Here is a 25812-nt window from a genome sequence, read left to right as displayed (position 1 = left end):
TCAACACCCCTGGGGGTCAGCTGCATCCACACCACAATGCTCCTAAGCCCTATCACTCGCCTCCACCAGGCAACAGTAACAGGTAATTCTCAACAAGTAGAGAATTTCCCTTTACTGGCTAGTACAGAAGTACTTTAGTATTTAAAAAACGGGTTTGACAATACAGCTACGCACCAACTGAAAACCAGCCCTGAGGATTACCAATATGGAATAATAACACTATGTTGAAACATTTTTGAAATAAATGAACCATTAAACTGACCATCTGGAAGACAGTATGGAGGGTTATCCAAAAGGTATCCATTAAAAAAACTTCAATTTATAAGTTATCAGGACATAGTAACAAACTTGCTCCAATTAGTATCTATCCTCCAAAATCTACCCTCCACCAGCCAGATATAATTTAGATCCCTTCTGAAGGAGAGAATGTCATAATTTAAAAATGGGAAGTAGATCATGGACCTTCTCTTGGCTACACCATGCCAAAGCTTACTGGTTTCAGAGGGGACCACAAATCAAACTCTTTCCATGCACCAGTAGAGAGGTAGATAGTTGCGCCCCAGGGACACCCCTTTATGCCACCCACCCTGGCTTCCCTTTATCTCCTATCCCACCAGGCCACTGCTGCTGCCACCCACCACCTCATGCAGGCACCTCTCCCCACTCAGGAGATCTCACCCAACTTGAGCTCCCTCACCCAGGCCTGGTAGTGCTCTCCTCCCTGCATGGACACCTATCTTGCTTAGCCCCACCTAGATGCTTTTCCACTGAATTATTCAGTAAAGTAGGAAGGAAGCAGAGTCCTTATAATTTTAAATGTACTTGGGAAATACCTCAAGGAACTTTTGGGAGGTTCACTCCCATTGCTTTATCATCAGCTTGCATAGTTCTCTTGGCATTCTACTGAAAACAACACTTTCATGGTTCCTCCTAAGCCCTGGACAAAGTAAATGAATTTTTCTTTCTCTTTACCTGTTGCCTTGAATCTACCCAGAGAGACCTCCCATTTGCTCCCTTTGAACAATGCCCCTTTTAACATTAAATATCCTTTTACATGGTCTCATGTACCTAAAATGTCTTCTCCCACACCAGTTTGCTTAATGAGTACCATCACCAATTTAAAGCACACCCTGGAAGCCCACCTACTGGCAGAAGGATCCTAAACAAATACAAAGAAAGTGAGCACTTAACTCTGACAATTCACAAAACAAAAGATGCTGACCTCAGACACTAACAGAAATATTGGAGCAATCCTGTCACATCTGGCCTACTACTTAATGTTTCTGCTTTTCTTTTTTCCAGTAAAGAAGAACTTCAGAGCCTCAATTTTTTATTCTTGAAATGATAGATAATACTTAATTCACCTAATTTGTTGAGATCAAATAAGGTAATGTGGAAGTGATTTTTATCCATTAAATAATCACATAAATATGATTAGTTAATATTATTATTTCCTTTCTCAAATACTACTGTGGGCCCAAATTGTCAAATTTTAGAATATTCAGAAAATGTGTGCCCCGCTGCATTTGTGAATGACTAGTGATGCAACTCAGGAATCTCAGAAGTATTTTCAATCAGAAAAAATAAGTATACTAACCTCAATGAAAGTCTAGTTGGCAGCAACCTTTAATTCACCTGTTCATTCATCCATTCATTCAATAAATATTTACTGAATACCTACTATTTTCAAGGCACTCTTCTGAGTGCTAGTTAATAAACAGTAAACAAAATAGAGCCCCTCCCTTCACGAGCTTCCGTTCAAACGGGAGGAGACAGGCAACTGACAATCAATTAGCATGTTAGGTAGTGGTAAAGACTATGACAAATAAAGCAGGGTAAGGGGTTAGACAGCGTCTAAAGAGAGTGGTCAGGGAAGGCTTGTCTGAGGAGGAGACATGTGAGTGGAGATTCGAAGGAAGTGAGCGACAAAACCATGTAGACACCTGAAGGAAGAGCATTCCAGGCTGAGCTGCACAAGAACATGAAAGGCCCTGGGGCTGGGACATACTTCGCATGTTGAGAAATGGCAAGGTGGCCAGCATGCCAGGAGAGCAGTGTGTGTGGGGAGATCAATAAGGGATGAGGTGGGATAGGTACACACAGGCAGATGACGTATGGCCTTGGAAACCGTGCTAAGGAACTTAGATTTGATAGTGGGTGTGATGGGAGGGTTGTGAGCAAGCAAATACCATGTCGCCAGTTTTATGTTTTGATGGGATTACACAAGAAACTGCATGATCTGTATGTCTTCTGTACTTCAATATTTGTATTTTTTTAAACTATTTACATCCTCTACTCTGTTGTGACAAATGCTGCTTTCAGACTGAGTAAAATGGATTCTGATAATTGAATATTGGATTTGGTGACATGGAGGCCACCAGTGATCTTGACAAAGGAAGTTTCTGAGGAGTACTGAGAGGCAAACAGCCTAATTGAAATCAAGGGAAAATTGAAGCAGATGATTATAGAGACAGCAAGTACAAATTTCTAAGTTTGCTAAAAATGGAGCAAAAATGATACTGAGCCTGAGAGGTCAAGAAAGGAGATGTTCCATTCTGTGTGTATTTTGATGGGGAAAACCTAGTAGAAAAGACTTTTTAAACAAAAAATGATCATCTAGGAAAGGGGAGGGTATTTGAAAGAAGTAAACCTATGAGAGAAGTGAAAAAGGAAAAGATCTAGTCTGCAGAGGAGGAAAAGTTGGCACTAGATAGTAGCAGGAACAGTACATCTTTTAATATGAAGGAAGGAAAGAAAAATATGTGGGGTACAGAGGTAAAAAGGTTGGTAGACTTAGTGATAAGAAGATACAGTTTTCTGGTGGCTTATATAAAAGCAAGAAAGCTGAGGGGGCGAACATGGGGAGGGAAATCTGGAGGCTTGAAGCGAGACAAAGTATAAAATAATTGTGCTGAATGGCAACTTTGTCTTCCTAGCGCCCTTATTTTCTAAATCATTCTTGACTACTTCGTATAGTAAGCTTTTAGAGGACAAGAAGCTACACTTACCTTGTTTTTTTCTGTATTTAGAAGAGTCATATACAAGGAAGAGATGCATAATATATAAAGGAGTAGTTGCTATGATGCTGGATGGCCAGGACATTAAAGTTTGCCTAACTGGAGTCTTTGGGCGGGGGGGACACAAAAATATGTGACCTTGATTAATTATGAAACAATATGTCACATTTTGGGCAAAAAGAAATAGAAGCATAAGCAGTATGTACCACCCACTCAAAAACTCAACAAGCATATACTCACTCATCAGGTGTTTTTAATCCTCTAAGAGTTCAGGGGTGTTACAATGATTACTTTTATTTAAATCACACTGACAGGCTGAGCACCTGGTTACTTCAGTCACATAATTAAGCTTACATCTCACTACTACCAGTTAGCTTACTTTCTATTTTATGATCTGAAAATGAATCTTATAAGGTCAAAAATTCAAATGCACCTGTTGTGGTTTTTTTAACTTCATTTGACATTTTTTTTTAACCTACTGAAGGGAATGCTTGCCAAAGTCAGTTTCCTGATTATTCTCCCTGAACTTGGGTGTGGCCAGCCTACACTACCAGCAGCATTACATCTACCCAATTAGAGAACAATAAAGTTGACCTTTGAAAATAAATGCACATGTCAAATATCAGAAAATGTTTTTTCTTCACCTATTTTTAAGAGTAACATTTGTTACTTATGTGTATAAATATTATTAAAATTTGGGATTACCCAATCTTCAATAGAATGAGAGCTAAGAATAAATGAACGTTTGAAAATATTTTCACCAGAAAATGAGACTAAATACAATTGTACATATTTTCTACAATTCTGTTTAGCCTCATTTTCTGGTGAAATTTAAGTTCAGCCTCATTTATTAACACTCATGTAAAGAAACTTGAAAGTCAACTAAGTGTAATATTTTCGTGTTTTGTGGTACAGGTTACCTCCACTTGTTCATCTGTTAATACTTCTCCAACAACTTAAAGCTTTCTTATGAAGGATTGTTGTGAATACTGATATCTGCACATGTCTAAAAGGTTCCCAGGTGGACAGTTCTCCTCCATGTCAGCATAAGGCTGGTTTTCCAATCTCTGGGCTAGATGCAGTTCTTGTTTTAAAGGGCAGTGCACGCTGAGGATGTATTTACCCAAGATAGCATTTAACAAATTTGCTGATTTGCTTGTCTGTATCCCCCCTCTAGACGATAAACTGTGGGATCAGGGACTGTGTCCATCTAGCTCTTCTTTGACTTCTCAACCTGACACATAGTTAGAGGTCAATAAAATATATGTTGAATCAATGAAAGTCCCAGCACTTTGGAAAGCGGTTATGAAGCCTTCCACAGCAAACGCCACTTACCTGTGAGATCCAGAGTTCTGTCCACAAAGACCACTGATGCCCTGCCTGTGGCGGTCTTCCTCCTGTTCTTGGCGGGAGCAAAATTGGCCAGATCTGCAGCGATGATCCGACTGAGGGAACCTACAGCAAAACACTCCTCCCGTACCCCTAAATGCTCACACAGGGAACTGAGGCCGGACACCAGGCACCTAATCGTCAGCAGCAGCTCAGGGGTTAGGGTAGTGGCATCCACCTCAGCCAGGTTTCCCAGCCTCCTCTTGTCCGATCGGGCACGGTTGAGGATATGCACATCCTGGGGTAATAGTGGGAAAAGGGAAGCAAAAGCTGGAGTCAAGGCAAGGTGGGGAGCAGCACATGCGAGTAACAACGGGACGTGCAGCACCTCAGCCGTGTAGTTCATGTTGCCCATCCACTCACACAGCTTCTCCTCCAGTTGCTCGAACACTAGCTGCTGCCCTTCCAGCTCAGCCGCCGCCGCCGGCGGCACGTGATTAGCCGTGAGGTGGACTGCGTGATTCACAGCCGTGACCACCACACAATACTGGAAGTGACTGCGGCAGATGATGTCCCGTAGGGTCTCCACGGTCCGGCCTTTCAGCAGGCAACTCAACACAAACACCGCTTTGGGCTGCTCGGCTCCGCCAGCAACTGCGGCGGGCTCGAACTCCCTCAGGTAACACGCAGAGTTCCCCACCGCCTCCAGCAGCCGTGAGGACCCGCAGCCCCAGTGCAGGCTCTCGGCGCAGGCGGCGTCCAGGTAGACCACGGCCCGTTTCACTTTGGCCAGGACCTGCTCCCAGGCTTGCTGGGTGAAGGTCAGCACGCCTGGGGTGCTCATGGTGGGGATTCGCAGACTCAGGGCACCGAGCGCAGGAACTTCTCTCAGAACTCACAGCTTCCGGGAATTGGGCTGCCGGAGACATTGACAGTCAACACAGTACACGTGGGACGGCCTCCGACTCATCCAGTGTGGGCGCATAGTAATGACGTTACGGAGCGTGATTGGCTAGCGGGGAGACGTCGCGGAAGAATGGTGAGGGCTGGGAATAAACGGGCGGGGCTCCGAGGCTCCCGGGTGCCTCGAAAGTTCGGGGAAGTGGAAAGGAGCTGCCCAAGAAGGAGCTGAGGGATTTTCTTTTCGTCTCCCTCTCTGCTCGGATTATCTTCGCTGCTCCTTGAGAAATCTCAGGAATGATAAATCCTAATTCTAAATATGATATTTTCCTTGGATCTGAACGCATTTCTTTTAAAGTGATGTGTTGCCCAGCAAAACTAAGAGCAGCCAGAGAAGATAAAAACAACCAACTGCTGTGTGATGTTTCTTAGTTTATACATTACTATCACATACATTATTGGACACAAACCTCTAACAGACATAACGGTTTCTCTTTCACTTTCTCCATCTTCCTTCCCTCATCTCATTGGCACTAAATCTTGATCCACTTCAAAAATCTAGAATCCAGCCCTTTCTCCTCATCTATCCTTCCTCTCACTGCCTTAATCCACCGTCTTCGGTCAACTGAACAATAGCAGTGACCCTCCCCCCGCCATCATTTCCCAGTTTTCCATCTCTTCTCCCTTCCATTCAGTTTGCTTCCTAGTACACTAAGCTTGTTCAACTATTTTTCTGCTTAAAATCCTCTCCTGGCCCAGTTGCCTACAGAATACAGCCAGATGCGTCATAACGGCACCAAAAGCCTTCATGATTTCTCTATTTCTCTCCAGCTATCCCGGCTTAGAACATTAAACAGCTGCACAATGAAGTCAACAGATTGATCCCAGAATGTTTTACAGGTTCAGTTCATTCAATCACTATTTATAAAGCACTTATTAAGTGTAATCACTGAGTTAGGCTCCAAAATACAGTGGTTAATAAGATATATTACCTGATCCATGAAAAATTTACACCTCTGCTAAGTACTTGCCATATCTGGCGTAAGTTTTAACATACCTGTTTTCCTTAACATATCTGTTCTGCTAGATGGTGCGCTAGAAGCTTGGTATCCCCAACACTAGAAAATAACAGGTATTCAATAAATGTTTGTTGAATAAATGCTCTGTTCATATCAGTAAAATAAATAATATATTCAACCAACTTTTAATGGACATGTACAATATTCCAGACACCGTGTTGGACACTGAGGATATAAATAGAAGTAAGCCACAGTCTTGCCTTCAGAAGAATCTGAAATAAAAGAACCCACACATGTAAAGCAAGCAAATGCAATAAAACATTACAGAAGCAATGTTTTTAATTTTTTGTTTGTTTGTTTGTTTTGCTGCACCATGCAGCATGCAGGATCTTAGTTCCCCAACCAGGGGTCGAACCCCTGGACCAGAGCCCCCTACATTGGGAGCACATAGTCTTAACCCCTGGACCTCCAGTGAAGTCCCAGAGCAACGTTTTTTTTAAAAAAAAATGTTCAAGAGTTACAAAGTGGGAAAAATAAACTCTGACTAAGTGAAGCAAAAAGGGAAGCGGTCAGAAGAAGTTTCATATAGGACATAAGTTTTGAGTTGCCTTCAAAGAAAACCAGGTGTTCACCAGGTGTACAGGATGGGGAGGAGCATTCCTGGCAGCAGAGCAAAGAGTGCAGCATGGGGCTTCCCTGGTGGCGCAGTGGTTGAAAGTCTGCCTGCCGATGCAGGGGACACAGGTTCGTGCCCCGGTCCGGGAGGATCCCACATGCCGCGGAGCGGCTGGGCCCGTGAGCCATGGCCGCTGAGCCTGCACGTCCGGAGCCTGTGCTCCACAACGGGAGAGGCCACAACAGTGAGAGGCCTGCGTACCGCAAAAAAGAAAAAAAAAAAAAGAGAGCAGCATGAACAAAGGTATAGAAGTATGAAACCTTACAGCATGTTCTCTGGAGCTGCAAATGGTTTAGTATAACTTGAATGTACTGTTTGAAGAGAGGCCCATGAAGAAATAGGAGCTAGGAACTAGAAAAGCAAGGGGCAAGTTTCAAAAAGAATAGAGTGGTCAACAGTAGTGAGTGACAGAAAAGGGAAAAGTGAGATGGAATCTGAAAAAAAAAAAGTTGGCAGAATATGAAATTAGGTTCAAAGAAAGTAACTTGGCCCCTAAAATTCAAGGAGGGAACAGTTCTAGGATATAATGAGATCCATAATGTGGCCCTAAATGCAGACTGCTGATGTGGATGAATGAAGATTGTTGAATAGTTAGATTCTAGGAGATCAAAAAACAGATGAGCAGAATGTGCAAGTTACTTGTTATGATGCCAAGTGGTAAAGGAACGGAAGACTCTGTACCAGGCCCCAACATCATCTGTGAATAAGGGGAAATGAAGAGAGAGAGGCAGAGGTGGTTAATAAGGAGGTATGCACTGGCAAGGAGGAGGATTTTCAAAAGAAAGTGGCACCATAACAGTCTGGTAGTGGCCCACCAGAGCAAAGGAAATGGCAATACTTCCTCCAGGCTCCATAGTACAACTGGGTGAAGAAAAATGGTGGGTCTACAGTAGAGAAGGATGAGGATGATGTGCTGTCCCTGGAGGGAAGTTAGATTTCAGTTTCAGTGAATGAGTAGAGACATCTCTGCTAAAATACTGAGAATGTGGGACATGTATATATAATGGAACAAAGTTAGGGACTGAGAGTTAGATACAGAGTTGGAATTCAGGCCTGAAGAAACTGGGAGGGGATAAGCATAGAGTATGTAAGGGAATGACACTTAAAGAGTTGACAAAAAGTGACTCAGAATGAGGAAATGTGGGGGACTGCATAAAGTTTGGCAATACACAACCTGTACAGCTACATACCACCCAAAGGGCTGCCAGATCATGAAGGGGCTTATAGGTCACGTGGTAGGAAGTTTGGATTTTATTTTATGTGTAACAGGAAACTATTGAAGGGCTTGTGTTACTTGAATTGCAGTGGAGATGGAGAGAAGTAGACAGTGGAGATGGAGAGAAGTAGACAGATTTGGGATATATTTTGTAGGAAGAAGTAACAGGTCTTGCTAATGGATTTTTATAGGCGTGAGAGGGACTCAAGAGGGAAAGAGGGGAATCAAGGATGATTCCTTAGGTTTTGGCTGAACAACTGGTTGGATGGTGGTTATTCATAATATGACGGAGAAGCTTGGGAGAGAATGGAAGTGGGATAGGACAGGTTTGGAAAGGGAATTCACAAGTTCTGTTTTGGGCATAAGTTTGAGATGCCTATTAAATACCCAAGAGAGGCATCAGGTGAAGCATCTGAGTGAGCAGCTTGTCCTGAGCTTAATGATAAATTAAGAATGCAGACAGAAAATTGAGAGTCATGGATATATATCACATAGACAGTATTAAAAGTCATGGGGTTGGATGAAATAACCTTGGGGGACAGGGTAGACAGAAAAGAGAAGAAAACCCAGGAAAAATTTGATTTCTTCATCTCAGACATCATGGCAGAGTTAGATGAATTCTTGCTAAAATTGCATGCTTAAGACCATCAGATGTACCTTATTTAAATGTGATTTGTACTTTTCTGCTCAAAATAGCTAGCAATTATTTTCTATTCTCATAAAATCAAGCCTATCTCCATCTCATTTCTAAGTCCTCTCTGTTCATGATCAACACTTAAGGATTTACTAAGCACTTCCCATTTGCTTGATATTGTAAGAGAGAATCTGGTGAACAAAAAATTTTGTTTTCACCCTTAAAGAATGTGAAGTTTACATAGCAGTGTAGATGTGAATAGATGATACAATTGCCAGAAACAACTAGCAACATAGAATTTAGTGTTAACATATATCAGAATGCAGAGGAAGATGGATAATTGAGGCTTAATTCCTTGTTGTGGTACCTAGAGACAAAGGAAAACTCTACACATGTGCAGTTTCTCAGGATGTTCAAAGGACAAAAGGCCTAAACCATAACATATGTTGAAGAAAATAATCAATAAACAATTTATAATAGCATAGAAAAGAGTTTTATTTGCCAGACGGAGGACTATAGCCTGGAAGACAGCCTCTCAGATAATTCTGAGGAACTGCTCCGGAGAAGCATACTCTTCAGCACAGTTTTATGTCTTATCAGAAGAAAGAACATCAAACAAGTCAGGGATACATTCTTACGTGGTTTCAAAAAAGAGAAAAAAGATAGCAGGTACACAGCGAATAGTATGGCCTTGGCACCTGGAAAGTTAGTCTTATCATTGAAGGAGTACCAGCTCTGGTGTCCCAGGAAAGGAGGCATTTAATATTATTTATTTACTTACTTATTTACTTATTACTTTTTGGCTGCATGGCATGAGGGATCTTAGTTCACGGGTCATCAAACCCACGCCCCTGGCAGTGGAAGCGCAAAGTCTTAACCCCTGGACCACCAGGGAAGTCCCTAATCTTTATTTTTAACATGGACATTCTTTACTTCTGGTCAACGTGCCCTTTTCTTTCATAATTAAAGAAGAGGTACAAAGTATGTTTCATTGGCCACAAACAGGCTAGTTAGCATAAAATTCAAGTTAACTCACAGATAAGCCAGAATGACTTCCCCCTACCTCAATATATGAAAACTCCTTTTACCAGTCACCTCTAATTTGTCAAATGCTTTCACGTTTGAAACTTCATTTTACCTTTGTTATCCTTCAAAGAAGTGGGTATAAAATGCTATTTTAATATATCAATTTACTGATAAGGAAAGTGAGGAACATTGAAATGACATAACTAAAGCTGGCAGTGAATAGTATAGTCGAGCCTAAATGCCATATCTATTCAAAACACATCTATGTGTACTTACTATCTACTAAATACTGAGCAAGGCACCTTTATTTGATCTTTACCTCCTCTCATCATTTTAATCATCATCTACCGAGCATTCCCTTTCAGTACTTCTCAGAGATAGATACATTAACACTGTTGCTTTGTTGTTTTCGGCTTTTTTTTTTTTTTTTTTGCCAAGAACCAGCAGATCTCTCTCACACACACACCAACACAGACACACACACACAGACACACACACACACACAATGGAAAACAAATATCAGAATATATGGAGTATCGTAGTTTGATAAGGTCATAATTTTATATAATATCTTCAAGCTACCTGTCTTTGAAGTCTCCCCTGGTGGGAGATAAAGATACCTTTAACTAAGGAAGTCTATCCAGGCAAAGAACTCAGTTTGGAAGCAAGTAAGGAAGAGGTTTTTTAAGAGTGGTTATTAGTGATTTATGGGCTTCTCTGATTGTGAAAATCTTCATTTTCAAAGCTTAGCTCAAGTGCTACCTCCACCATGAAGGCAATTCTGATGTATCAATTATTATTCATCAGTTCTTCAGTTTAAGTAATGCCTTGAAAGACAAGCTCATTTCAGGCAGCTGAAAGAAGAGGCTCTTCAGCAAAAGGCAGTTGGTTCTCCCATGAAACCATCATTACAGACTCATAGAATGATAAATAGAAACATAAACAGACAGGACTGTGAGTGAGTGCCTTATGACACTCTCGAGCAGAATGTCAAATCTTCACTTTGTTACTGTCAGCAGAGGCCAAGAAGATCTCCTAAGTGCTAGGCAACACACCAGGAATTAGAACGACACATAAGAAGATGCCCTGTTTGAGGGAGGATTTGGTGGTCTTAGGGAAACAGATATGTAGTCAAATAATTACTATATGATGTGATAGACACATGCCACGGAATCAGCATACTGTTCAGAAAGGAATGATTAGCTCTGCACTACCCACTCCAGAATAACTCTAATCTCATCTACATATCCTCTCTCCCTCACTCCACTCCAGCTACATTTGGGGTTCTTTGAATGCTCCAAGTACGCTTCTGCCTCAGGGTTTTTGCACTTCCTATTCTCTCCACCTGATAGGGCTTCTCCCAGAAATCCACAACGGTTTACTTCTCTCCATTCAGGTCTCTACTTTTGAACCACCTCATTAGAGTGGCTTTCCCCGACCACTTGATATAGAATTGCATCCTATCCCTCTTCATCACTTTGCTCGGGGTCCCCCTTTCCTGCTTACCCTACTTTATAACCCTTATCACTATCTGACATACTGTACATTTATATGTTTATTGTCTGTCTCCCTTTCATTAGAATGAAAACTTCACAGGAGGAAGGACTTTGTTTTACTCATTGCTGAATCTACATAGTTTAGAAGAGTCCTTGGCACTTGGTAGGCCCTGCATAAGTATTTATAGAATAAATAAAGAAATGGGGTTCAGGAAAGATTTCAAAAGTTGACTATATCTCAACAGACTTTAGAAATACACAAGGGATTATCTATCCCCTTCAGATAAGGGAGGCTGAGAATAGCAATACAGGAATGTTCAAAGGTTAGGGAGATTAAAACCACATGATTTGTTTAAATAGCATGAGATGGTGTGGCATTGGTGGTTTAAAAACACTTTGTGCTTCTATTAGTACCCACCTTTCCCTTGTAGGTGAGTTAATTGTTTACCACCCTTCTGCCTTTCTCAATAAATTGAGAGCTCTCAAGGGCAGGGGCTGTGCTTTACTCATACTTTTATTTCTTAAGTTCTTAAACAGCAGATATTCAATAATTGTTAAATAAATAAATGAAAAAATATGATGAAGCACTTAAAAAATGAACATAGTTTGACATACACAAATATGGAAAGGACCTCCAAGACAGTGCTGAGAAAAAAAAGAAACAACCAAACCAACCAATCAAATAAACAAATCTACACAATTATACATACAATATTGTACCCCTTAAGACTCATTAATCTCAGGTCCTTTCACGAAAACAATACACGTGTAGCAAATATGTATAAAATTTCATAATGCTGCACATGAAACAGAAAAACAAGGGCTACTTCTGGAAAGGAGGGTAGTGGATGAGAAGGTCTTTGACTTTTTGACAAAGAGAATGCATTATTCATTTTTTAGTTTGGCTTTTGTTTGCTGTTAAAATTAATTTTTCAGGAAAGTGGGCATGAATTATGATTTCTTCTTTAATGAGAAACAGGGACTGATAAGGCGATTATGGATCAAGCCTGATACAAGTAAAGAATGAAACAAGGCCTTCCGGAAGATTTTAAAAAAACAAAACGAGAAAGAAAGCATCACACGCAGTAAATAACGACGGTGCACTCTCCAACAAAAGCAATACAGGTTATCAGAAAGAACGTTGGGGGAGGGGAATCGTAGCCTACGTAAAACGTCACGGGAGAAAGCCACGCTAAAAGGCAAGCGAGATCCCGTGGAGGCGGGGTCAACTACGGTGCGCAGGCGCAACCAGGCTCAGGTGGCCGCCGCCGCGGAAGCGAAGCCACCTAGAGACTCCGCGCTGCTTGGGTGCTGCTGCGCGTGCGCGGGCGCGGGCGGAGCGGCGCCGGAGTCGTGTTCTTTGCCGCCTCCGCCGCCGGGGCCACGTACCCCGGATTTGAGTCTCGCGCCTTCTTCGTTCGCTCGCCGGCGGGTTCGCGCCCCTCTCGAGACCCCGGGCAGCGAGGCTGGGGAAGGGTTGGAGGGGGCTGTTGATCGCCGCCTTTAAGTTGTGCTCGGGGCGGCCATGTCGGCCGGCGAGGTCGAGCGCCTAGTGTCGGAGCTGAGCGGCGGGACCGGAGGGGATGAGGAGGAAGAGTGGCTCTATGGCGGTACGGAACTTCCTGTCCCTTTTTTCTCTCCCGGGTTCTCTCAGGCCTCCCTTTCCGGCCCGCAAAAGGCCGGCGTCCTGGGGCCCTCTCACCGCCGCCTGGGGCCTCTTGCATGGAGCCTCATGCGGCCTGACTTAGGCCGAGCTCGGCGTGCGCGTCCCCCGCCCCCCTTGCCTCCTCCCGCCCAGCCCACGCCCCCAACACGCACCCACCAGGTGGCGGCTGGGACCCCGCTGGGCAGGGGGCTAGGGGCCGGGCCCCCAGCCTCGCCGTCCACTCCGCCCGGGCTTCTCGGCCGCTTCGCCTCTGTGCTCTTTTCCTCTTGTTTTCTTATATCGATTCTAAGCTGTGTTGGTGTGTCTCTTCTTGCCCCTTGACTGTGGGATGCCCTTCCTGTGCCAGGAACAGTCATTCTGTAATAATAGCTAAATAAAGTTGATGCTGTAAAACTAACGTCTTGTTTCTTGATGGTCAGTTTGTATGGACTGCACCTGCAAGGGTACCTCCTTGTGTGAAAGTCGTGCTTTAAAAATAATTAATTAAAAGAGAGAGAGAGAAAGAGATGGAATACATTATGGCCCATAAAGAAAACCCCGAATGTCTCCTGTATTAAGGTGAAGTTTTTCTTTTTTAAGAGACTGCGTTTTAACCCACATAGAAGTACCTCATGTCCCTTAGGCTTATGGTTTTCAGTATCACCTCGTGTATAGCTTTTTCATAAAATAAGTTTACTGCATCTTTTACTTCCCCCTTGAAAGGGACATCTGGCTTTTAACTTCCATGAAGTCACAGTCCCTTCTTGTCTGTTGCCGGTACCAGATTTGAAAGTTAATGTTTGTTCCTTGCCTAAAATGCGTATTCTTGATTGTCTTTAGGATAGTTTAGTAAAAGTGCACGTTTGGGCACCACGCAGCTCCTTGATAATGTGACTTCGACAAACTTTGATTTTGATAAACTTGTAAAACACTTTGTCTTTGGCGGCAAGATTTAGCATTCGTAGTACTGTTTGAAATGTAAATGTATAGGGTTTCTTTTACAAAGGTCTAGAAATCTGTAATACTTCTTAAGTTTATTTTTATAGAAGTAAAGTCTGACTTTTTTTATTTCTTTATTTTTCATAAAAGACATATCTTGTTAAGTCATTATAAGGTGATCTAACTTTGGATGTGCTTATAGGCCCATGGGACGTGCATGTGCACAGTGATTTGGCAAAGGACCTAGGTTAGTGCTTGTGATGATCACTTCAGATTTTCATAATACTGGTTTCTTTAAGAGTGGTTTGTTTGTTAATTTTATTTATTTATTTATGTATTTTTTTTGGTAGATGAAAATGAAGTTGAAAGGCCAGAAGAAGAAAATGCCAGGTTAGTGAAATTTCTTGTTGATGCTTTTGCAGATTGCGAGGTACGGTGCTTCTGTCGGCAGATTGTCAGAATTATTTTGTTATAATCATTGGTTTGATTACATTTTGACAAAGATAGCAAGACACTGAGTCCTTTATAGTTTATTACTATTTCAGGATGTAGTCTTATACCAATTCTGTTTATTTGCTAGTAGTCCAGGGGACAAAATGTTTTTGAAGTAAGGGTTTGGATATTTTTCACTATTAAGTAACTTTGTACTCTTAAATGAGCTCAATAGTGGAGTATACAGTATAACCATCAGACTACTAAGAAAAAAAGTTTTAACTTAAAAATTTTTTTTAAATAAAGAATTCCTTGAGCAACTACTTTTACAACTTAATATTTTTGATGGTGTAATGCATTGTGGTTATAATTTCAATGTTTCGTATTTATTTAAAATTCGAAGTGGAATTAATGAATTTGTTATAAGATTGATTGCCTTTGTTAGATTACTAGAAAGGTCTGAGTATCATTTACAGAACATATCAGGGAGCCAGAAACTTATTCTAAATTTCAGAATCGCTCATGGGTACAAGTACATGGATATGCTGACATCACTGACCAGATGCCTTAGTGTCTTATAGTGGGGGAGGCGTGATTACAAAAAGGACTTTTAAAGAATATTTGGGTTTAAAAAGAGGGGAGGAAACGACTTCACACCCACTAGGATGGCTGTAATCAAAAAGACAGATAGTTAACAGGTGCTTGTGAAGATACGGAGAAATTGGAACCCTTATACACTGATGGTAAGATTGTAAAATGGTGCAACTATTATGGAAAACAGTCTGATAGTTCCTCTAAAGGTTAAACGTAGAGCTACCATATATAGCAGCATTATTCATAATAGCCAAAAAATGGAAATAACCTAAGTGTCCATCAAATGGATAGATTTAGAAAAGTGGTATATCCATACAGTGAAATACTATTTGGCAGTAAACAGAAATGAAGTACTGATATGTGTTACAACATGGATGAACCTTGAAAACATGCTAAATGAAAGAAGCCGGTCACAAAGAACTACATTTTGTGTTTCTTATTATATTAGATGTACACAATAGGTACATCCAAAGAGACAGAAAGTAGTAGTTACCAGGACAGGGGAAAATGGAGAGCGACTACAAATATATAAGGTTTCTTTGTGGGGTGATGAAAATGTTCTGGAATTAGATAGATACATACATACATACACCATTCTGTAAATATACTTAACCTTTCAGTTGTACACTTCAAATGAGTGGATTGTGTTGTACATGAATTGTATCTCAAAGCTGTTATTTTTTAAAAAGTTAATGGAGGGAAGAAGTGAGAAGTGGAAACAGCTCAGGGGGTGCTGAGATTATTGTTCCTTGCTTAAAAATACCCCTATAGGACTTCCCTGGTGGCGCAGTGGTTGAGAGTCTGCCTGCCGATGCAGGGGACGTGGGTTCGTGCCCCGGTCCGGGAAGATCCCACATGCCGTGGAGCGGCTGGCCCGTGAGCCATGGCCGCTGAGCCTGCGTGTCCGGAGCCTGTGCTCCGCAACGGGAGAGGCCACAACAGTGAGAGGCCCTTGTACTGCAAAAAAAAAAAAAAAACAAAAAACAAAACCCTATGTTGGAAGAATTTTTTTGTTTTTATTTATTTTATTCATTGCTGTATCATCTGAAATCTATCTGAAATCTTGTCATTTAGGGTTTTTTGGTTTTTGGTTTTTTGTTTTTGTCCGCCTTTGGTGGCATGCAGAACATCCCCCTGGGATCGAACCCCCGCCCCCTGCAGTGGAAGCTTGGAGTCTTAACCACTGGACCACTAGGGAAGCCCTTGTCATTTAGTTTTGAAATGGATATATCCAACCCAGTTCCAAACCCTACTTTTAGTTAACCACAGAGTTGGGATTTGTGTAGTTTAATAGTTATGAAAGTAATATTTCTTCATACTCTGATTTTTCAGTTGATCAAGAAATTAATGATAACAATCAGATACACATTTTTGTGAACTAATTTTTATTTTACTTTGTTAATATTCTTGGCTATAATTCTTGAAGCTTATTTTCTGATTAAATATTCCTTAATTCCTCAATACACAGCTTGATTAAATTGATTGGAGAGGAACCCTTCTCCCTTCCCTATCACTGTCAAAATGTCTTCATATTCCTTATTAACATTTTATTTGGAAAGCTATTAAGTTTATTTCATCCAAAGGAAAAGATCTACCCTTAAAATGTTATTTTTCTAGATAAAGCTTATAATTTTATCATGTTTCTAGTGTTTTAATGGTGATAGAGAATTAAAACTTTCAAAAGTCTATTGGGGAAGAGAGCTCTGCCAAACCTGTGTTCTACTATCCAGTGCAGTACCTACTTCGTTGCCCTACCTGAGCCGAGTCTTTGCTATTAGTTTTCCCCAGCTTCTTTGTGATTGGCCCATTGTTAAAACTGTTCTTAGCCATTGCACTGTGCTGTCTCTGATTGTCTTGTTTTATTTCAAAGTTGTGGCTAAACATACTGTTTTGTGACATAAAGAACAAGCTCAACTTACATCTGAGAAATGCACTGAATAATTATAATTGCATTTTTTGGGGGGGAGGGTCAAGCATTACAACTATGAAAATTTAACAGATAAGTTTTCAGGTTTTGTCCTTCATTTTGCTTTGTTTGGAGATTGTGTTACAGAATACCACTATAGAGATTAAATTGGTTTATATAGAAACTACTTGACAAAAAGTGAAGTTTAGAAGAGATTAGCAGAAACCCAGTGAAAACAGCTTTGCACTATATCAACATCTGGACATTTTCCCTAGAAATGCTACTAAATAATTGTCAGTTGCCTTGTATTTCAATTTCTTCATCTATAAAATGAGGTTAATGGTTAATTCCCACTTTCAAAATCATAATTATTAAAAATATAAGGAACCATTTGCACCGTGGTACTAGAAGTTTTATTTCATGGTTAATGGCCACATGCTTGAGTCTCTTGAGAATAAGTGTTTATTGTTATATGTCAATTTTGTTGTAACAGGGCAAATTCAAGTATTAACTGGCTTTAAAAAAGTAATTATTTTTTAATGCATCAAAATTAGGTCTGGAGCTCCTTAGTGTCAAATTGGAAGGCAGTCTTTACATGAAAGTAAACTTTTTTTTAAATCTTAAAATTTGTTTTTTATACAACAAAGGACATATATCCAATAAGACAGATGAAACAGAAAACTAGGAAGAAGCATGTGTGTTAACTCAGTACTGAGTTAACGTCATCATACTGCACATCTGAGTTCCTTGGGCACCAGGGAAAAGAGGAAACTGTGTGTTACATAGCCCTTGGCAATTCCTAGGGTACCTTGAAGTTCAGTGTAGTTTTAGGATAAATAAAATTGATCAAGTATGATGCATATTTTAAAAATGTAAAAACTCAAATTATACCCCACCGTCAAGTTGCAAATTTGGCCTCGTTAACAAATTGTGGAGGCAATTCCATTCTACTTCCAGTGTTGAGTGTACACGTTTTATGTAGGGCATTAGGAATAGCAGAATAGGACAGGCAGTTTTTACCATCTTTTTTCGTCTCTGGTGGAGACAGTAATTTCAGGAAACTATCAGACATAGATTAAAAATACTAGCATGCTCCGTCTGTACTTCAGAAAAGTAATACCAGTTGTGTACTTATTTTTGTTGTTATAGTGCTAACCCTCCATCGGGAATTGAAGATGAAACTCCTGAAAATGGCGTACCTAAACCGGTAACATAAGGCTTTGAGATCTGGTTACTTATCTGTTTAAAATCTTTATCAATAGCTTCCCGTTCACTTAGGAAGAAAACCAGAATTTAACATGATTGCCAATATTTTGCATAATCGGGCCCCTTTTATATCTCCTGTGTCATCTGGTGCCGTCAAAAAAGTGTAACCATGAGAAGAAATAGTGGGAGGAGAGTTCAGATGAAATGGGGCATGTGCAAAGGCTTGATGTTTGTTGCTACCAAGGAACCCAGTGGTCATAGGTCAATTGACCACTGGGTGAGCCTGGTTTTCAAAGCAGACATTGAGTTTTTCAACTCAAGTTTGTCAAGTTTTTTAGCAAAAATTATTTTTTATATAAATGACAGTCTGACCTCATGCCTGTTAAAAGTGATATTTTGGGGGGTGAACAAATCATCGGTCCCATGAGTATTTTAACGTTTTAATCTTGTAAAAAGAAGGAAATTCTTATTCTGCAAGCTTGAACTTGTATACAAAAAAGTATTTAGCCTTGGTGATCTACTTTTTAAATTTACTATTATGTGACTAAGCACAGAACAGCCTTTTAGAGCCAAAATAAAGCTTTCACAAATGTCCCTACTTTTACTCATAGAAACAAAGTATTCCCTCAATCATTTGCATGAAGGACCTTTTCTATGTGTACATGAATGTCAAGAATAAGTGAGCTGCTTTTTAACTATTTGGTGCTTTTAACGGTGACACTGTGACCCTTAAAATTAGTTGTTTTCCCTTTACCTTCATGTTCTTTTTGCTAAGAATTCCTCAAATATTTTAAAAATATCTTCTAGGTATTTTAGTACATTGCCTTAGATCCTTTGTGCAAGAGGAGCAGTTATAAATAGTAGGAAAAAATACATGTGTTATTTACAAACAGACAATGTTGAAAAAAGGGTTTACTTCACATTCTTATCCCTTTTTATCATTGCAAAACATCAAAGTTGTAAATGAGTTGAAGTAGGTAGTAGAACTTTTTCTCTAGAATTAGCTCAAAAAATGCAAAATGGTTACCTTTTCAGTTATTTATATCAGACGTTGAAATGGATTATTGAGTGTATTTTGTGGTTGTTTATGTTGATATAGAAAGTGACAGAGACTGAAGACGATAGTGATAGCGACAGTGATGATGATGAGGATGATGTTCATGTCACTATAGGAGACATTAAAACGGGAGCACCACAGTATGGGTAAGTTATTTTTAAGTAACAACTGTGTGCTTAAATCAAAGGTAGTGTGTCTATATCAAACAATTGGTGGTTGATTCCAATGTTATTACATTTTTTCATCTTACCATGATATGAAAGAACTCGTTAAAATTTCACGTGATGAGTTGCTAAGACAGTAGGTAAAAGCTGTTGACATAAGAAAAAAATACTTGTAACTATCTTTGGTGATGGATGTTAACTAAACTTATTGTAATCATTTTGGCAGTTTATATATATATCAAATCATTATGTTGTTTACCTAAAATTAATACAGTGTTATATATCAAGTATCAATATATCTCATGACTAAAAGGAATTTCACCATGAAAATATTTTTTTCTTAAACATAAAGTTAATTAGGTAAAGTTACATGGAAGCAGCAGTTTTTGATTCCTGAAATTGAAATGTTTTTACAAATGAATTGAGTGATACAGATTTTTTTTTTTTTGGGTGGTGCACAGGCCTCTCACTGTTGTGGCCTCTCCCATTGTGGAGCACAGGCTCCGGACGCGCAGGCTCAGCGGCCATGGCTCACGGGCCCAGCCGCTCCACGGCATGTGATATCCTCCCAGACTGGGGCTCGAACCTGCGTCCCCTGCATCGGCAGGCGGACTCTCAACCACTGTGCCACAAGGGAAGCCCCAGCTTTTTTTGTTTGTTTGTTTGTTTATTTGGCTGCATTAGGTCTTAGTTGTGGCACGCGGGATCTTCGTTGAGGCGCATGGGCTCTTCATTGCAGTACGCGGGCTTCTCTAGTTGCATCATGCGGGCTTAGTAGCAGTGCGCGGGCTTAGTTGCCCTGTGGCATGTGGGATCTTAGTTCCCCTACCAGGGATACAACCTGAATCCCTTGCATTGGAAGGCAGATTCTTAACCACTGGACCACCAGGGAAGTCCCCAGATTCTTCAAGTAGAATTAGAAAACCTTAATTTGCTGTTTACATCTATATTGTTCTTACATTTTATTACTTATCCAGACTTCAGTTTAGGTTTTTAATTTTTTTTGTCTGATAAAAACAATATCAAAAGTATTTCTTTTTGCTTTTCATAGTGTATTTTTCAAGTGGTTAATTATCCTGTATGCTATTTATGCCAATACGTTGTCTCAAAGTTTATAGTCTGTAAAGCTGGATCAAGTGAATGGCCTGTCATTGACTCATTGAGCACATAAAGAATCTTACAGAAAGATTGGAAGGGAATAAAGTACATATTGTGATTTTGTTATGGTGGTAGAATATGAGTTGACGTTTTCTCTATCCTTTTCAGATTGGATGTATGATGTGGTACTAGTGCGTTGGGAATATAAAGTAAACTTTTCATTAATTGCACTATAGTTCATTAAGTAGCCTTATCTGAAATGAACCAATATATACATAAATCCTTTTGAATTTTTTATTTCTTCAGTAGAGAAATTTTTTCAAAAGTTATTTCAAGGAGAGCTTAAAGGTAATTCAGTTGTCATAATCAGTTTTGCATTATAATAATGACTGCTGATGTAATTTTAAGACCCTAGCAACTTTTTTAGGGAGCAGGTTTGAGAAGAGACTAAATTATTCAAGTTAGGATAACTCTTGATGTTCTCCTCATCCCCAGTTAAAGTAAATAATTAGTGTTGAGCTATATTAGTAAGCCTTTATGCTAATAGGCTTTTATCCATCTGCATTATGCAGAAGGAACACTAACATAATACTATAATAATCAATTGCATATTTAGTAAATACTTATATTTAATATAAAATTATTTGTATTTTCAAGTACAGAACAATTAAAGCAAATGGTGATTACTTTTTATTAATATGACCAATTTTGGGGTGGGACTTGCATGCAAATATTAAATACATATAGACTCCCATAGTACTTTATCTGAACTTTATTTCTTATAACAAAATTTCCGGTTTCATGGATTGAATTATGTTTGCACATGTTTATTACCTTTAGATTCTAAATTCTTTGAGTGGTTTATGAATTTTCCTATTCCTTACATTGCCTTAAATATAGTAAGTAGTAAGTGTTTATTCACTAAATTGACTGCGTGTTAAAAACACAATTGTCTTTGAACTTTTTTTCTCAACATTGATTACGAAAATTTTCGAACACTCGAAGTTTAAGGAACTGATGTGAACACCCATTTATTTACTCATCACCTGGATTATACAATTTACATTTTGCTGTGTTTGCTTTATCACCTATCTATCTACCTACCTGCCTATCTCCATGCCTCCACCCACTCATCAATCCATCTTTTTTATTTTGTATTTCTTTTTTAAAATTATTTATTTATTTATTTAGTTGTGCTGGGTCTTAGTTGCGGCTTGCCGGCTTCTTAGTTGCGGCACATGGGCTCCTTAGTTGTGGGATGCAACGACTTAGTTGAGGCTTGCATGTGGGATCTAGTTCCCTGACCAGGGATCGAACTAGGGCCCCCTGCATTGGGAGCGTGGAGTCTTAACCATTGTGCCTCCAGAGAAGTCCCCTTATTTTGTATTTTTTATGCATTTCAAAGTAAGTTACAGATCTTTCTGAAGCGTATAAAGCTTGTTTAACCTTAATATCTCAAGATATATCCATTGATAAGTGAAAGAAAGCCAGGGAGAAAATAAAATTTGATGAATATTTACTTTGTGCACAGCATTTCAGAGGCAAATTTAAAGAGCAAATTGTTTTCAAGGAACAATACTAAATTGGTTTATTATAAGCTGTTAGAAGGTAAAGACTAGAATTTCTTTTAAGTGACATACTTTTGTTATAGAGTTTATTGTATCTGTAAGTAAGGTATGAGGAAAATCAAATCTTAGGGTAGGAATAACTTACCTTGTATAGAGGAGTGGTTTCTTAGCTGTATCTTTGAAATTCAGCCGCTCATTCATTAACACTTTTCAAAGGCAGTTTGTTTGGCATTCTAATAATTGATGATGGGAATATCAATTGTCCTTATTTATCAAAAGTAGTGAGGGAGATAGACGTGTGAGCAGATACTTTCCTTGCAGTGTAAGTGCTTGAATAGAAACATGTACAGGGTGATTGGAAAGCTTTGAGAGGACAGTTGCTAAAAGTGCATGTGTTGAAGAGAAGATCCTAGAGGAGGTAATATATGAATTTTTTTGAATAATTGTCGAGACAGAAGGAAGAGGACTGATGATTTTGGCAGAGGAAACTACTTAGATGTAGTGGAAGCATGACTTAGACGAACCACAAGACTGGAGGATAAGGTAGATGAGAGAGGATGCTTGAAACCACAGAAGAGGGGAGTTAGGATGTTTTTGCCGTGCTATCATGGAACCCTTAAAGGTTTTTAGGCAGGTCACATTGTTTGAAAATATAACTCTAGCAGTAGTAGTTGAGATGGACTAGGTAGAACTTAGTTAATAGATTTGAAGTAATCATCCAGATGGGATGATAGTCGAAACTAAACCAGCAGCAGTAATATAGGGATAGATGGAAGAATTCAATATATTTGAGTGAATAATAAATGGAAATAACATGGGTAATGGGTTGGTTGTAGATGGAAAGGGAGACAAAGGATTCAGTGACTTGGAGCTTTCTAGAGTAGTTCAGTGTCTGTATATAACAGTGTATTACCATATATGGGTGAGGTGGGAGGAGCAGGTTAAGATAAAATTTTTTGATACATTTATTTTTAAGTTTTTGTAGACATCCAAGTATATAGGATCTAGCCCCTAGAGAAGCCTGAGACCTCATGGTGGGTGCTATTGAACGGTGGTATCAGATTTACTTAAGCGCAGCTTTCCAGACAGCTGAGGTTCTTTACACACAATGAATGTGAAGGCTTGGAGGCATTAAAAAAGAAAAGTAATGTTTTAAAGGTCAGAATGGGGAAGGAAGGAAAGTAGCTGGGTGGGAAGCAAAGAAGTTCATTTAATGGACTATGGTAAGCCTTTTATAAATACTGTTTTGGTTTATCCTTTAGCAGTTCTGTAGGAGGACCATTTGGAGACAGTCCTTGGTTTTTGTATATTGACTTTCGAACAGCTAGGACTTTTGTACATCATATATAGATACCTCAAAGTGCTTTGGCTGTGCTGAATTTAGCTTGTTGAAATGTAAGCATCATGCGGCAGGAAGCATATTTGTCCAGCTCCTCATCCTCTCTCCTTGGCTTAGAACTATATGTGATGTGTTGCTGGTGCTTAAGCACTTATTAGAGAATTAGTCAATGAGATGATTAAACCTTTCAAGTTGGTAATGATAGTACAACTTGACAGTGACAGTTTATTTTAGGCTCCTTCATCTTGCATTTATAGTAGTGGATCTTTATACAATTATTTGAATATTTTATTGAATATCCTTATTTTTTTAAGCAGAATAACCTAGGTCTCATAAATTTAATACATTGGAGGCAAAAGATGGAAATTGTTAGGCAGACCAGAAGCAGTGAGTTTTCACAAGTCCAGTTGAATGACTGGGAGGCAAGGAAGTGAAAACAAGGCATATGAACTATTCTTCCCTTTCCAGCCAAATTTCTCGAAAGTTTGTTAGAGTGGGGTATTGAGTTAATCGCGGGTAGGTTTTTGAGATGGAAAATTAGTGAGACTTTTAAAAAATATTTTTTTATCTTCTATTAAGCAAGTGACAGGCTTTTTAAATTAGTTTAAAACATTTTCTAAAATGTTTGAGCTAGTGTCAGTCTATCTAGTTAATATGTGTATATAATTTATGTGTACATATTGAATATATTCTGCTTTTGTTTACTTTAAGCATCTCAGGATAATTTTTTTGATTTTGCTTTTAGGAGTTACGGTACAGCACCTGTAAATCTTAACATCAAGACAGGAGGAAGAGTTTATGGAACTACAGGTAAAATTTGTATTTGCAGTTGCATCAATAGAAAATAGGGCATATATCTGAATAGGTCATGAATAGATTTTAATAGCTATTACAGCTCAATTAAAAAGAGCAGTTTTTGACCATATATCATAGAATGGGCACTTTTCTATAAATGGCTAGATAATGAATAGTTTAGGCTGTGTGGGTCACATAGGGTTCCTGTCGTGTGGGGGGGGCGGTTTTTTGTTGTTGCCGTTGTTTTTTGGTTCTACAACCCTTTCTTACAGTTCACAGACTGTACAAAGACAATGATTTAAAACATGGAAATTAACTTCTTGGTACAGGAATCCCTTATTATAAAAAAGTCTCTAATCTCTCTATTTTATCTTATAGCTACACCATAAACTTTGACCTCACTTTTTATTTGTGGTAACCATTACTACTCTGTTTGGAATCTTGGCCGTATTTAGTGCTAATAGTAGTAAAAAGGTGTCATTGTTTTCTGTTTGTCTCTGGTATCTCTCAGCTTCTTATTAATATAGTTCCTTCACCATTTTGTAATTTTCTAAAGTAGGAACGAAAGTCAAAGGAGTAGATCTTGATGCACCTGGAAGCATTAATGGAGTGCCCCTTTTGGAGGTAGATTTGGATTCTTTTGAAGATAAACCATGGCGTAAACCTGGTAAGATTATTGTGGATTATATCAGTTTCAAAAGATTTTTAGTCTAAACTATTATTAGAAAAGTTTTTTTTTAGCATCAGTTTAGAATATTATTTTTTAAATGTAATTTTCATTATCTTAAGCACATGAGTAATAACCTGTATTATTAAATCTTACAGGTGGCCTAGCATTGTATAAAAGTAGACTTGCATATTGTTTTATTATAATGCCAATTCTTTTTTTTTAACATCTTTATTGGAGTATAATTGCTTTCCGATGGTGTGTTTCTCCTTTATAACAAAGTGAATCAGTTATACATATACATATGTCCCCATATCTTTTCCCTCTTGCGTCTCCCTCCCTCTCACCCTCCCTATCCCAACCCTCTAGGTGGTCACAAAGCACGAGCTGATCTCCCTGCGCTATGCGGCTGCTTCGCACTAGCTAGCTATGTTACGTTTGGTAGTGTATATATGTCCATGCCACTCTCTCACTTTGTCCCAGCTTACCCTATAATGCCATTTCTAAAGGGAGTAATTTTGATCAAAAATTTGTATAGTCCTGTTGCTTTATGGTAGTAATTGGGAGAATTGGTAAAATTAGATGAGACTAATAGAACTCTAAATTTATTTTTACAGTTTATTATATTTTATGTGCTGCATAAAAATAGAATTGAAATATTCGTATACTAAAAGTGTGTTTTATCTTTAGGTGCTGATCTTTCTGATTATTTTAATTATGGGTTTAATGAAGATACCTGGAAAGCTTACTGTGAAAAACAAAAGAGGATACGAATGGGACTGGAAGTTATACCAGTTACCTCTACTACAAATAAAATTACGGTAATTAGTAAATATTCCAAAATACCCCAGCCTTTTCTACCATCCCAGTTTTACTCCCTAAATACATCAGTTTTTCCCTATAAAGGTGGTTAAATGCTATATGATAGTTTAAAAATTCCATTTTACCTTGTTTGTTTTTTTTCCCTTCCTTCCCTTTCACAGTTTCATATTAATGATTATCTGATGTTTTTAGTTTCAATTCACAGACTAGCCACAGCTGGTTTGTCTTTATGTGGCCTATCAATTAAAAATTATGTGGTATCTTAAT

The 25812-nt window shown here is 39.1% G+C and overlaps 2 protein-coding genes across 17 annotated transcripts in view; one reads left to right on the top strand and one right to left on the bottom strand.

Annotated features, from left to right (window-relative positions):
- SCFD2 (sec1 family domain containing 2) overlaps positions 1-5330 on the bottom strand; it is a 394218-nt gene extending 388888 nt beyond the window's left edge. The window contains exon 1 of the mRNA XM_024746720.1: positions 4353-5330. Within this exon, the coding sequence (XP_024602488.1) occupies positions 4353-5190 (838 nt within the window). The 5' untranslated portion in view covers positions 5191-5330. The remainder of the gene's footprint in view (positions 1-4352) is intronic.
- Positions 5331-12602: 7272 nt separating this feature from the next.
- The window catches only part of FIP1L1 (factor interacting with PAPOLA and CPSF1), a 65391-nt gene continuing 52181 nt past the window's right edge, over positions 12603-25812 (top strand). For 6 of the 16 annotated variants that reach the window (XM_024746648.1, XM_024746644.1, XM_024746647.1 and 3 more), the window contains exons 1-8: positions 12603-12923; positions 14100-14144; positions 14248-14287; positions 17979-18036; positions 19135-19238; positions 24007-24071; positions 24613-24723; positions 25414-25544. In XM_024746648.1, coding sequence (XP_024602416.1) covers positions 12839-12923; positions 14100-14144; positions 14248-14287; positions 17979-18036; positions 19135-19238; positions 24007-24071; positions 24613-24723; positions 25414-25544 — 639 coding nt within the window. In that variant the 5' untranslated portion in view covers positions 12603-12838. The remainder of the gene's footprint in view (positions 12924-14099; positions 14145-14247; positions 14288-17978; positions 18037-19134; positions 19239-24006; positions 24072-24612; positions 24724-25413; positions 25545-25812) is intronic. The other 10 variants (XM_024746650.1, XM_024746649.1, XM_024746645.1 and 7 more) reach the window with 4 other exon arrangements.

The sequence above is a fragment of the Neophocaena asiaeorientalis genome, unplaced genomic scaffold (genome assembly GCF_003031525.2).
Source record: "Neophocaena asiaeorientalis asiaeorientalis breed wild unplaced genomic scaffold, Neophocaena_asiaeorientalis_V1.1 scaffold19, whole genome shotgun sequence".
Taxonomy (NCBI): Eukaryota; Metazoa; Chordata; class Mammalia; order Artiodactyla; family Phocoenidae; genus Neophocaena; species Neophocaena asiaeorientalis.
The sequence above is the reverse complement of the archived record's forward strand: the minus strand, read 5'-3'. Positions and strand labels throughout refer to the sequence as shown.